The 15,326-nt window shown below is 36.3% G+C and overlaps 1 protein-coding gene across 2 annotated transcripts in view; it reads left to right on the top strand.

Moving 5' to 3' along the window:
- Positions 1 to 15,326, top strand: part of cdh22 (cadherin 22) — a 201,720-nt gene that overhangs the window by 165,065 nt on the left and 21,329 nt on the right. For both annotated transcript variants that reach the window (XM_084425678.1, XM_084425677.1), the window contains one exon: positions 13,865 to 13,982. In XM_084425678.1, the coding sequence (XP_084281804.1) occupies positions 13,865 to 13,982 (118 nt within the window). The remainder of the gene's footprint in view (positions 1 to 13,864; positions 13,983 to 15,326) is intronic.

Raw genomic sequence — 15,326 nt, 5'->3', positions numbered from 1 at the left:
TACAACATTACCGCTGTTATTTTCCTGTTTATCACTGTGAAGCTGCTTTGAATTTGAAGTGCTATATAAATAAAGCTGACATGACAGCTCTGAAGAAGCCATATAATATATATTTATATTTTTGTGTTGCTTTGTACTGCCATTAACTATGAAAAGTAGTCATTTGCACGTCTTTATCCGTGAGCTACAACTAAACATAATAATAGCAGAGTAATCCATGTACTTGACACTGAGCAAGTGCTGCATGTGACAGTAGTTTGTGGCACTTCTTTTCATTCGAGTTATGTAGAGACGTTTAACATTACATTTCCGATGGCATTAGTCACAATCTGAGCTACATATGAAGACTTCAGATGCAAAAGCCTCGAAATCCGTCTAAAGTTTTTGTTTAATATTAACATTTTTATCAGGCTCCTATGAATAGGTTTCTACCCAAGCATTTCTGAATGGGTTAAGGCTGGGATTTAGAGGGTTTGAAGTGAAAGTATTTGATGAACGGAGAGCATTCACTCAATATTATTATCAAATTTTCGACAGAGGTGGCTTTTAGAGGCTTTTGCATCAGAGGTCTTCATAGATATACTGTATATATATATCATGGTTGTCTTTTGTTTTTGTTTTTTTAATCGTGACCCCAATTCCCCAATTCTCATCTCTGTGCAGAATTGTTTTTTTAAGTAGTTGTTTGTCTTGGAAGCTCTGTTTATTTGTTGATCCAATGCGGTTGAACATTTTCCACCCCATCTTTTTGAGCATCCGTGAAATGTACAGAACAACAAAAGGTTGTTTGCTTTTGGAGATGTCATGGGAAATTGTGTGCAATCCTTCTTTCTGCGTGGCTTGAGGGCTTCGCTCGACAATAGAGCCGCCGAATGAGGACTGTTATGTGGGATTAAGGACTTTTAGAGATTTTGTGTTGTTGTAAAGAACTAGTTACCTTTGTACTACATCTTTTGGATGTGTGAAAGAAGGGAATTTGTAGTCTTCCGTTTTCATCCTTGGAGAAAGAAAGGAATGAATGTTCCTTTCTTTTTTTTTAAGTTGTTTAACTATTAAAAGATTTTATTTTATTCTCAGGTGTGCAGAAGTGCTTCTTTTTGCTCAATTTTGAAAAAAATTGTTTTAAGCATTGAAACACAATTTGAATGATTTAAATTAAATATATATTTAATGTAGAATACAAATGTTGAGCAATGTAAATATGCTGCTTACAAGCATTTTAGTCTTTGTGATGCACAGATGAAACATAGTTGTTCCAGCAAGTACATACCTGAGATTAATTAAATTCTCTAGTGAGTCACTATATTAACTACCCTTTTGTTCTGAAGAAACCCCCAGAGATAAAGCTTCATTTATTCATGTGAATATGAATGACAGCTGTGAAAATGAAGACTAAAGAGCCTTTCAAAAACATAAAAGTACAACTACACAGTGAATGTTTTTTAACCTATTATGCACGTATATGTTTTTATCATTGTACGTGTCTATGTTGGTTTGTTTGTTTGTATTGTATTTATTGGAATAGCATACATCAATGAATCGTGCACAAGATGTGTATTAAAGGGATAAAAGTTCTACCATATTTTCGCTCCATACCCTTATGACTTGCAGATCACAAAGTGTTTTTTGTCCACACAATGAAAGTCAATGGGGTCCAATGTTGTTTCGGACTTATTATGGGCAAAAAACAGTTGAAACATCCTTTAAAATATTGTCTTTTGTGTTCCACATAATAAATAAATCAAACGGGTTTAAAACGACATGAGGGTGAGTAAATGATGACAGAATTTTCATTTTAGGGTGAACTATCCCTTTAAGAAAGAAAATCCAGTCGATTTCAGATTTCATGTTGACTTTATGTGGAAACTACATCAAATCACACATCTAGAAAATGTTCTTGGAAAGCACTAGAACTGGAAGGAAACTAGCGAGAGAAGCCGTATTGTCACCAGCAATGACTTTTTTAGGGGTTACAAGGTTATGTAGCGTAAGATGAAGTAAAAGTTTACCTGAAAGAAAGGGTGACACAAAAGTTTTCCTTTTTCTTTCTTGTGATAACTATATGGGTGTTATATATGGGTAATATGGGTGTTTCCCACACCTCAACAACCATGATCATGAGTTCTGTGATATAGCGTTGCGTTGTGGAGCTGCTTTTCATCTGGGCATCTCAGTGGACAGAACAAAGACTGAGCGCTACACAATACCAGTATATACTGAGGCGAGTAGAAAAAGGTGGAACAGCTCGGGAGACATTTCATCTTTCAGCAGGACAGTTTCAAACCGAAGGGCCGCGACACCCGCCGTTTCTGAAGCACATTTAAGGTGAAAAATTGCAAGCGTTCCCGGGCCCTCAAATACAGAGGTTGATGGCTTAACATAATAGATTTGTCTCATTAAGCGCAGGTCTCTTTGGAAGCCCCCTGCTGTAGCTTCAGATGCAGCTTTTGTAATAGCTTTACGATAACCTGTAGCATGTTTACGTGATTTGTTTCCCATCACCCCGGGGGTTCCCCATTGCGTTGTGTCGACTAAATTGGCTTAGGTGAGTAAGAGACGCCCGCAGAGCAAGATGCGGATTGTGCGTCCAAACTTCGCACGCTCTCTTGCTCTGTGATTAATCACTCGGGTGATTGGGGGGGAATTAGTCCTGTGGAGGAACACACAATTAGAGTCATTTATCTCTCACCTGAGATTGGCGCTTTAAGATGCACAAACCCCGTCCCCCACATAAACACTGGCGCGGATCCTTCAGCGGCGAGGCGTTTTTACATGCATCATTTTTACCCACGCCTGAGTCACGAGAGGGAACTTGTTTATGTGCTTCACTTGAGTTGCGTTTTGAATAAATCTGTCACCAGTGATATCTGGTTTGTTGCTTTCAACAGGCTGGTTGAGGCCGTGTTGCTGTGTTGAGCACTTTTCAGTGGATTCAGCTTCAGATTGGCTTACAAGTTGGGAACGGTTACTTGTTGTATCTTTGCATATTAAGCTGATTTAACATTTATTAATTTAGCTGACGCTTATATCCAAAGCGACTTACAAATGAGGAATACAGCAATCGATTCATCTTAAGAACAGAGAAAAATGACACTCTTCATGTTTAAATATGTATAATAATTAGTACTATCGTACATGCTCAAAATTAGTTGAGAAATGCATTTCTTTCTGTTATGTTATATATTGAGGATTGCAGTGTTGAATTGAAGAATTGGCTCTCTCTTTCCATTTAATAATTAGAGTGAATTTAAATTGAATTGGCCACAACACACAAGAAGCTGAATTGGAATTTAAATAAATAAATAAATAAATATAAGTAATTCAAAGAAATTCAACACAAATGATGCATTCTGGGAAATGTAGTGTTCATCCGCTGTGTTCCACTAAGGTTAACTTATTACGAAATATTAGGCATGCACCGATGTGAAAATTTTGGCCGATAACGATAACCGATAATTCTTTATATCTGAAAGCCGATAACCTATATATTGGCCAATAAATCTAAATCCAAAGTTGTATATAGTTCTGAGAGCCTGATTACCAAAACAAAAGTCTCATCATTAAAAGCCTTGTCCCAAACACACAATTACAATGATGTTCTGTAGCCTATCTGACAGACTTGTGCTGCACATGTTGCACTTTACTGTTTTTTCCTTTTTTTTAAAAGTGATTTCAATTATATTTTAAGCAGTTCAAAACCATCATGGTGATCAGTGCGCATCTGTAGTGTCTCAGCTGAAGGAAATAATCCATCATTTATCGGCTTTGTTATATCAGCCAAAGTTTCTTATCAGGCCGATAATGATAACATAAAAAATTAACATATATCGGCCGATAACAATATGGTGGTTGATATATCTGGCATCCCTACAAAATATATAAACTAATATGATTAAATACATAAACAAAATACTAATTTCTTTAGGTTGCATTTAAACATTTCTTTACTGTACTTCCTTAAATTCTGAAATTCTGTATTGCAAGCTCAATAAAAAAATTATACAAATTTTGGAATTATAAATTACATTTTCAATTAAATTCTTGATGCATAACCCTGTTTGAAAATATGATATTTATTTTACAGTAAGGTAAAAGGTTTACAGTAAAGTTCCATTTTCAACATTTACGAACACATTATTAATATCAAACGTTGTATCTGTGAATATTGTTTAATGGATTCGAGCTGAGATGAACTGACTAAAAACAGTTGTATTTTTATTAACTAATGTTAACAAAGATTAATAAATACTGCAACAAATTGATCATTAGCTAATGCATTAACCAATGTTAAATAATATAAACTTATTGTAGAGAACAGATTAACATTTCACAATTATAGTATACAGGTTTTTTGACCGTTTGAATTGCACAATACAAACTTCAGAAGATTGTGCCTCGAAAATCACCTATAGAAATTCCTTACAGAATTAAAGTTTTATTATGTATTATGTATAATTTGCAAACCGTGCCATATTCTCTTCATATGGCCTCTCGTCCGATTCAAAAACTTCACATTTCACAGTAGATTATGTTGCGCTCTACAAGCTTTGTTGGTGTGCCACACTAGCGTTGGCTTTTCCCGCTCTAGCGCTCGCTAGCGTCACCGCTTGCACTTCTGATAGAACAACAGTGAAATCAGATTAGCTTAAGCCGCTAAATGCATGGAGTTTGATCCCATTTGAAGGATGACAACACAGCGTATTTGTTTGTGTGTAAAAGGTGAATAAATCAGACAGAGGGAGAGAAAGAGGGCTAGAGACATGAAAAAGGACTTAGCCGATCGCTCATAAGCAGCTTTGGCTCCGGGGGCACGACTCCCCATCCAGCGATGTCACACCGCTGTTAGACATGGAAGGAGAAAGTGTTTATGAGCTCACGCGGATTTAAGTGTCAGGTAGATGTGTCAGGCCGCGGTGTCCACGGGACGTGGTTTTCATTTGTTTATAGTTGGGTAGCGCTAAAAACAACACACACATTAGTATTGCTATCATGGTATTGTCCAAAAATGCATGATATTATTATTGTACCATATCTAAAATATCAGTAAAACTTTACAATGAGGTCTAACTTGTTACCATTAGTTAATGCATTACCTAACATAAACTTACAATTATTATTGCTGGTTAATGCTAGATAATAGAAATACAGTTATTTGTCCGTTCATTTGATTAACTTTGTTAAAAGATACAACTTTTGATGTGGAAAAACATCGGTTTCTTTGTAATTATTGTATGAACTTTGCTAGAAATTTCTGAGTGAATTCTAATTAAATCCATCACCTTTTTTTTTATTTTCATTGTAGTACCATGGTACAATCGTGCATTTTTAGGTGCAGTAGTCCTAAAATACCATGATAATACCGTAGTATTGTGTTGCTTTTGTTACTACCATGTTTTTATTTATTTATACCCTGGTACAAAAATTAGGGAACAGATTAGAGCTGATAATAATTACATTAGTTAGCATGAACTAACACTGAAAAAAACTTCTAAAGCATTGAGGAATCACATCTCCTAATATATCATTCAATCTGTTAATATTACGTGATGGACCTCAGCTGACATGAGCTGTGTTATCATTAACCAATCTTAACCAAGATTAATAAATGCTGCAACAAGTGCATTGTTAATAATGTTAGTTAACTTATTGTAAACTGTTCCCATTGTCTTTCCCCCCTAAACTCGCATTTCTGCCCACAGTTACGGTGACCTAAGATGCCTTTAAGACACAAATGAACAAAGAGACATTTGAAGCTTCCTCCCAGAGGTCTCAGATTCACGCTGTGTCCCATTCATGATCTCGTTGGTTTTCCGACATCATCTACATGCCTGACCCTTGTTCAGATTGACATGTGAAGCAGTCTGAGCGTGTGGCATTCGACTCGTAACCCTGTGGTATTTGGGCACGCGGGCCTGATCGGATGAGAAGAGACAGATATCATATAGTGTGGCGTGTGCAGGGAAAGGCCGGGTGGAAAGGCAAATACTAAGAACGGCCCGGGGACGAGAGGCCTGTCGACTCCACACAAGACATCAAACGACACAGAGCGGCTCACTGTGACAGATCACAAGGGTCTGGTCCTCCCGCGGGACGGTCCCGGCTAGATGATTAATGTTTGAGGGGGGAAGTACACTGTGGCTCACATGCACACGCATGCACGTGTAGATGGATTGGATCGCGCTCGTATGATGACACACACACACTGTACCAGTGTTCAATCCACTCCTGCAGATGGGTTATTTCATTCAAAATACAGTGGCCAAAAGTGATATTTGTTTTTAACGAACCTACAAGTTTGATTAGCCATCAAAATATGAGGAAAGTATTCTTTTTTTATATATATATTTTAAATATGAGGGGAGACCTACAGAGCCCCTAAAGGGACCTTTGCAAAAGGTTTCTCGTGAACACGTGAAAGTCTGTATATTTTTATTTTTGCAAAGGTCCCTTTAGGGCCTCCGTAGTGAACAAAATACCAAACTCGGTGAAGGTATTTATCTGACAAAAATATTAATCAATTATTAATATTTCATCGGTTCTCTCTTGCTTTTACATGCATTCATAATTTATTTGTATGACAAAAAAAAAAAAAAAAAATATATATATATATATATAAAAAAAATAATAAAAAATTTATATATATATATATATATATATAACATTTAACTTAATGTACTAAAATAGCTCAAATTAAATAAATTTAAATATAATTAAATAAAATAAAATAAAAATGAATAAAAACTTTATAGACATGAAAAACTAATAAATTTTTTGAAAAACACATCACTGCTAAATGATTAAATGTAACTAAAGTTCAACTAAAATGAAAATGAAAACGGAAAATATTAAAATAAAACAAAATTCAAAATATTAATAAAAAAACTATAATATAATACAGTGTTACAAAATAACACAGGACTTATGCTCTGACCTACACTATAAAGATCATTTTTAAGAGTTGTAAATAAAACAGATTACTGCATTTTACAAGAATATATACGATTTCAGTTTTTCTACTTTAAAAATGTCACTTCGACGTGTAACTTGCAGTTTCATTGTGATAGTTTGTGAAATTGAGCAGTTTCCGAGTGAACATTATTTGTACACGGTGTATGGAGAACTATGAGTGCCACTTTTAAAAAGTAAGGGATACATTTTCAATGTATTATTTCAAAAGTAAAAATATAAATGAATAAATCGTGTGTTAAATTGACAAATAAATATATATATATTTGCAGCGCTTTTTCCTCTGAGGAGGCTGAAATGTGAAGTGTGAAATGCAGAGTAACAGAAAGGTCAGCTGTGATAATGAGGGTTATTTATGTGGAAGAGGGAAAATTACACTTTTGCTTCTCCCTTTTGCTTTCTGGCCACATTTTGGATGCTAGTTAATGGTGCTTTTTCATTTGAATATCCATTCTGATTTAATAATGAGAGGAGCCTGTATGCAGTGAACCTGTTCTGACATTCCTGTAGTGGTTAAAGTCAAAGAAAAATACATCTTTTATTGTTATCTGCATGTGTTGAGTTACACATGTAGTTAAACGTAACAATAAAATATTAAATAATTTTAAGTGCATTGTTGTTTTATTGCATTTTTAAAAAAAATTTTTTTTTTTTTAATTAATTAAATTGCTAAATAGATAATTGATTTCCTAATTTTGTTCTCTGTACAGGGACTCAAATCTTTTTTAAACCAGTTTTAATGAAATAAATTGATTCTCTAAAATGATTAATCACTGATTTTCCATGCAATCATTTGTGATTAATGGACATGTATTTTTTTTTTTTTTTTTTTTACTGGAAACTATTTTACACCGATTTCTAGCCAATTACCAATTTTAAAGTGGAGCATAATTAGAGATTTCTTTACAGTCTTTATTTCTTTGACTTTTCCTGGCCTAGAAATCACAATTAGATGTTTCCAGGTTTCCCACGCACTGTGTATATTTAATTATCGCCTCCGCCAACTGCTTACAATTAGTTCGTCTCCTCATCGCTGGTGGATGTTCACGCAAATTTAAACTTGTGGAATTAAAACTCTTTATCCTTGAACTTCCCCGTTCCATCTCGGAGGTCGACGTCCTCCTCCTCTGTGGGAAGGAGGAAGACTTTCGCAGAAGACCTTTGGTCCCGGAAGCCTCCGGAGAACGTGAAGCCGTTTGGGAGACTCTTGGCTTCTCGACTCTCTCAGCTTAAGAGGTCATGAGGGGGCTGTTGGATGGAAATCTAATTAGATGATTTTGCTTGAGGGAGCTGTGTTTGCCACTCAATAAACTCCCACACAGTGCTTCTCTCTCACAATCTTCCCCTCCTTCACATTATTTTCCTCCGTCTATCTTTCTCAGAAGTCTCTGTTTTTCCATCCCTCCTTCTTTTCCCTCCAGAAACCCCCTCAGGCATTAATTTTGCCCTCAAAATTGGAAATATAATTTGACCTTGTTTCTGTCCTTGGCATCGCAATTAACGTTTGTTAAGAAAACAGTGTTCAGGGCATTCATTTATTCTTTTTCATATATGTTCTTTTCTCATTTACACATTTCTTTTTTTACCAACCCAACAACAACTCATTAAACAAATGAGGGTCACAAAATAGGAGGGATGGGATCGTTCCAATTAACAACTCTGGTTCCTTAAAGTCAACATGAAGAACTGACCCTGTTTAATTCTTAATGCATGTTCCTGGTTTTATTGTGAATGATTCATCAGTGCACGCTATTCAAAAGAAAAACTTTTTTGTCTTCATCTTTCAACGTGCAAAACTTGCTCTGCTCTTATTTTTCCTCCGCCAGACCGTCCTACATTTTAGAATCAATAAATGATTCTTTTTGAAATTATTAGGTTTTGTTACGCTCTCTTAAGTATGAAAACGATTTCTGAATAATTGTACAATTGGTCACTTTGCGTTTTGAAGGATCAGATTGCTGTCCGATACATGCACGTTCATGCTTAGGTCATGTAAATGTGGTCATATAATTTTAGCATTATTTATGTACTATTATAGTATTTACTATGATTAATAATGCATGACAAATTTGTCCTACACACAAGAGTGTTTAAAAGGGTAAAAACCTGAACAATGTCGTGAGGTGTGGTAACTGTAGTATAAGTGGAATAATTACTCTACACATATGGGAAAGCACCACATTACTCTACACATATGTATAGTTCAGTCATGAAACTCTAGAGGGCGCAGGCTGATCTTCTTTACATGCAATCTGCAAGCAATCACAGCATTACCGCATGGCACAAGCTGATTGGCCTCTGCTGATCCTGCAGCTAATAAGATTGCTTGTCTAGTCCTGCAGCCTGCTATAACCCTCCACCTCCCCCAGCTCCACCTGCCCAGATCTGCTACAGGATTTATGCATGTCCGTACATACTTACTTATCTATTAGCAAGTCCAGAAATCAACAGCAGCCGCTGCAGTATTCTGTCCACCAAGACCAAACACATCATATACATGCTAAAACATCCAATTTATATATGCAAGTTAAAATATAAAAGCCTCAAGTAATAATGAATGCATCTTGGAAGACATTTAAACTGGATCTTTTCATGATCAGATATGTATCCGCTTAGTAAAAAATGCATGAATTTTGCCTATGTGCAAGTATTTTAAATCTTAAATATTCTGTTTTGTCTGATTCCTAGAAAAGGCAGTTCATAAGAGTGGTGCATCAATGAAGTAATAAGGCCCAGGAAGTGTTAACAGATCCAAACACCGTGAAAATAATTTGGATCCGGCTTTTTTTTTCAACAACAACAAAAAAATACCCGCTTCCCAATTCTCAACCTTGCAAACTCACGGGCAGCATTTTATCCACAAGCACTAGTGCAAACCGATGCAGTAGATGAGGGATGTTTGGAAGGAGGCGCTCAGCGGGACTTCTGCAAAACTTCTCTTTCACGCTGGGAAGAGGCCAATAAACAAACATCTTTAAAATATAACATGCCCCGTTTCCCTGCTTCTCGGTCGTGTGGCTGGAGTTTGTGTAAGGCTCTTTATGGAGTTTTCTGCACCCCAGACAATGCCGGCAGTCACTGGAGTTGGAGCATGTTGATTAAAGTGTCTTAAACGTGACCTGCCGTCGCTGTGGCGTATGCATTATCATCCGCAGACAGAAGTGGAGCGCTGCAAATAATGAAGCGCATGGGAAGAATAGGCTAGAGTTTAGTTTAAAGCTGCTGAGGATGGAATCAGCCATAAACATTATCAGCTGCAAGTACTCCCAGAGTTATGAAATATGCTTTGGAGTTTCAACACCTGGAGTTTTACTCTAGTATCCAGAACATTTGTAATTTCAGGGTTCATTGCCTGGTGGTTTAATTATACCCCAAATGAATGTCTATGCTGGTCACAGCTGGTTAATTTTGATGTTGGATCACTATACTTCAATTGTCCCTCCATTAAAATTTTTTTATTTTATAACTGCCAACACTTTACAATAAGGGTGGAAAGGTTGCATCAATGAAAATAATTAGCTATTATTGACAATAGAAGATTATTATTATTTTTTTTTTATTTTTTTTTTATCTTGTTACTTTGTTAGTTCATTGTGCATCAACTAATGTTCACATATATAACTTACTGTTAAACAAAGGAGTTAATATATGTGGACATTATTTTTAATCAAGATTGATGTGTGCTGTAAAAGTGTTTTTCTCTCACTATAAAACATATTTTCATGATTTGTTATCACAACTTTTTTTTCTTTTGTCAAATCAACTTAGATCCACTAATGTTGTCTAGATAACGTAATATTTTGAGTTTCCATTAATTAAACTAATCTCTTTGTTTGTATTAACTCAAATTTGTAGTGCAAAATGTGAAGGCAACCAGGTTTCTTAATTTGATGTTAAGTGATAAGGAAACACTATAAATATATCTATATCTGTAGATATATCTATCTATCTATATATATATATAATGACCAACTCCCAAAGAAAGAAAGAGAGAGAGAGAGAGAGAGAGAGAGAGAGACTGGGAATAGCATCTACACATGACTCAGGTTGAACTCCTAAGCCGTCCACACTTCCACTGTTTTGACCGAAAATAAAATTTTAAGCCACCTTTTAAGGATTAAATGTATAGCCGAAGTTTGCATGTGTTTAACACCAAACGACAAGAAGTAGGATTTCACACTAGGCTTTTTTTTTACTTAACTTTACGTTAACTTCCTCTGGTAATGATTGGCAAGCCTGCGTGCAGCTCACAGTCTGTGATAACAGCACTGCCGTGAATGAATGTTAACACCAAGGTCTGTTTCTGTGCCAGAATATGTTTCCGTGTGAGCGTGACTGACAGTCAGTGGGCTTGAAACCAGCATGAGTAAATGTGCCGTCCAGCTCTTATACAGTACAGGGGTATCAGCACCTCAGGGCAGAAACATACTGTAAATAACATACTTAAACAAGAGTGTGTGTGTGTGTGTGTGTGTGTGTTTCTTACTGCAGTGGTAAAAACAAAAACATCAGTACACAATGGGAGATAGTTTCCTTCAAATGTGTGCCGTTAGATGTTGCTAGATATATATATATATATATATATATATATATATATATATATATATATATATATATATATATATATATATATATATATCAACTGTTTAAAGAAGTAGATCACACAAATACATATTTTTTTCATTTTTACTCAACCTTGAGTCTGTTATTTGTTTCCCATGATTTCAATAATAATAATAAAATAAATACAAATTTTGGAGAATCTTTTGCATACAAAGAGAGTTTATGGTGATCAAAAACACAGTAAAAATACAGTAAAAAATACAGTATTATATAATATATGCTTAGCTTATACTATATAATACCTATTTAAAAACAGACTGAAATTTAAGCTGATGTTCACTGATAATATTCCCTTCTGCCAAATCTCTTAATTGTGTTCATGTTAAGATTTTTAAAATGACATTTGAAAGCATCACTTTGATGTTATTTATATTTATTTATTAATTTATTTGTATGTATATTTATTTATAGCTTGACTGCAATGTTAGTTGCTTTGGATAAAAGCATCTGCCAAATGTATAAAAGTCAATATTATGTATTGATGCCAAAAGTCATGGTTTCTGTGCACCACTTCAAAATGCAGAATTAAGCATGATATTTGAGAGACTTAATCTATCGTATGACTTTATAAGACGTGGAATATAGTGCACAAGTGCATAAATATAGACCACTTTTATATCAGTTTTTTGGAGCTTGAGAGCTATTGCATGAAAAAGTGTTGCACAAAAAAACCAGCGTACAGGTTTGAAATGGCACGATGCGAGTGAGCGAACAATGACAGAACGTTCATTTTTAGGTGAAATATTTCTTTAAAAGCTTCAGCGACTGTTAGGTTCCCCGTGGCGGTAGAGTCAAAGCAGACCCCGTCAAACCGAGCGCGTCCTGGAGGACTGAGGCTTAAAGACAAGCATTTACCACTCTTGGAAACTCCAGCTTTAATCATTTTGAAGGGAAGACATCAGTGTTAGTGTGAGGTCTCCTTTGAGTATACTACTGTGCGTCTCAAGCATTTGTCCTTGCTTTCACTTTCCGTGTGTGTGTGCGCGCGTTTCCTTTTCATTTTCCAATCCGAGGAAGCTTGAGTGTTCCTCTCTGACTTCATTTGTACTTTAGGGAGCAGGAAAGACTTTGAAAAAAGAATTTTAATTTTTTCCTCCTCTCTCCTCTAATTACACTTTTGGATTTTCTATCACCTCCCTAAAAATTGACTTAAATGGCGTGCGAGCCTTTTGATGACCGTGTAATGAGAAAAGAGCAACGAGAGAACATGGGAATTTTTGCGGGATTTTCTGAAGTGCCGCCCACTCCCTCTCTTTTTCCCGAGCCTCTGTTCCTCCCGCCCTCCTAAACGCTTCCATCTGTTGTCTCACAAACCGGCTAATGTAGTAACTGGGCCCGATGCCTCTCACAAGTACACCCACTCACACTGCGACAGCAACTTCTTCGCCTTGCACTTCTGATTTATCACAGAAACTGTCATTCGAAAGCCTGGTAGGCCGAGAGCTCAGTGCAGATTTAGTTTTAGATTTAGACATTCTGTTGTTACATTTTCAGAGGAAAACATGTCCGCACCGTTGTTTCTAATGTGCGTCGTGATTGCAAAACGCTCCGGGTTCACTGTATGTTTACTTGTGCATCATTTGTGATATGTAATCATTACAGATCACTGTTCAAAACTGTTGTGCAACATGTTATGCAGCAGGTTGACTAGTTGAGTTCTGCCATTATGGTTGTGTGCATCCACATATGTTTGTGCCCAACAGTTGCCTGAATATATCTGGAATCTATTAATATCCTAAAAGTGAAAGTTTTGCATTCACAAAGCACATTATAAATGAGCTGTGGACATCTGAGATGGTCTGAGTGCAATTAAAAAGACCTTCCCTTCAACTTATTGTCCAGAGGCTGACAGGAACTGTAAGACACGGCTTGTGTTTGCACCGTTTGTGACAACGCCAGCTGCATGAACTTGGCAATATAGGTAGTATGCAGATTTTGGTTTGTCACCGGTGTCATCTCAGCGGTGTGGACGTACTCTAGACTTGCCTGAAACAACACAGACCGCTGAAGCTGCACACTGTACAGTGAGTCATTTACATAAGGTAAATATTGACTTGTCGACTACTTTTCTGGATGAGTAGTTGACTAGTAAATATGAGTAATCATGCAATCTCGTCTACGTTCCTTCAGCGTGCATCTGTGAGATTTTCACCTGTTGTGTGATCTGAACACTTATTAACGTAACAGCACGCCTTATTCAACAACACTTATGATTTGAGGACTCATGCATGTACGCTGCAGGTTTATTAACATCTCTTTCTGTCTCTTTCTCCAGCTCATTCACACCATCAGCGTAGTGGACAGAGATGAACCGCAGACTGGACATCGCTTTTATTTCACGCTGGCACCCGAAGCCTCCAACAACCGACACTTTACACTGTGGGACATCAAGGGTGAGAGACTGGGTCTTTACCTCTTTATTAGACATTTTGGATGCATTGGAACGTTTTCTTTTACGTGCACGAATATTGCATTTACATTACCAGTCAAAAGTTTGTAATAATTACCCCAGTCTTCAGTGTCACATGATCCTTCAGAAATCATTCTAGTATGTTGATTTGATGATTATTAATAATGGTCCTTATTTTTGTATGAGTGTTTAAAACTGTTGGCGGAATTCTTGGATGTCTTTGATGAAATAGTTTTTTTTGAAATAGAATCTTTTGTAACATTTTACGTATTCCCTCAAACGTTTGAATGATCGTGCATCACGGTTAACTCAAAAATATGAAGCAACACAACTGTTTTTAACATTGATAATAATCAGAAATGGTTCTTGAGCATCAAATCATCATATTAGAATGATTTCTGAAGGATCATGTGACACTGAAGACTGGAGGAATGATGCTGAAAATTCACAAGAATAAATTGCATTTTATAGTATATTCAAATAGAAAACAGTTCTTTCAAATTGTAATAATATTTCACAATATTGCTGTTTTTTACTGTATTTTTGATCAAATAAAAGCAGCCTTGGTCCATGAGCATGAGAAACTATTTTCAAAAACATTTAAAAAATCTTAATCAAACCCATATTTGATCAGTACTGTCTCTATTATCTATTGAAATTAGTCAAAAAGGTCCCACATATAGTGAATGGGCATGTAATCAAATTTACAGCTAACATCAGAAAAGGTGCAGGGTTTTTTTCCGGACTATCTTTGGCTCAGTTACGAGTATTGAAGCAGAATTGTAACTCTTTTGCAAAGACATTTCACCTTTGACTCCTGCATGGCATGATGACCACAGCTCAGGTCTGTCTCCTGCAAAGGAGAAATCAATACGAGAACAGTCTTCTGCTTAATCCTCTCGTGTTGGACAGGTTTAGACCGTCTGTCCATCTTCAGGCGAAATAGAAACATCAGGTCTGTTTGTTGAGTCTGATGTTCTGTTAGAAAGGATTTTTTTGTTAAAAGAATCATCCGACCAGTGAGAGTTTCTACAAAGCATTTTTACTGTATCTTTGAGCGAACTTCCCCAAGTGGACACCTTATCTTTGACTCCGCGCTCGTGATAATCACATGGATACAGTTCCTCCAGGCTGTTTCGTGTCCGACACTCCCTCGACAGGACGCTCCGCTGTCTCCGACCCGCATGAGGTGACAGAAAAGTATGAACCGAGTTTATTCACTCTCCCGAAAAGACCAATATGGGCAGAAAAAAAATAAACCTTAGCGTAAGTCTGACTTGACAAATGCAATCTTTCATGAACGCTCCCGAGAGGTAGGCCGCATTGT

This window comes from Rutilus rutilus (genome assembly GCF_951802725.1).
Source record: "Rutilus rutilus genome assembly, chromosome: 12".
Lineage (NCBI taxonomy): Eukaryota > Metazoa > Chordata > Actinopteri > Cypriniformes > Leuciscidae > Rutilus > Rutilus rutilus.
This window is presented reverse-complemented; position numbering and strand designations above follow the sequence as displayed.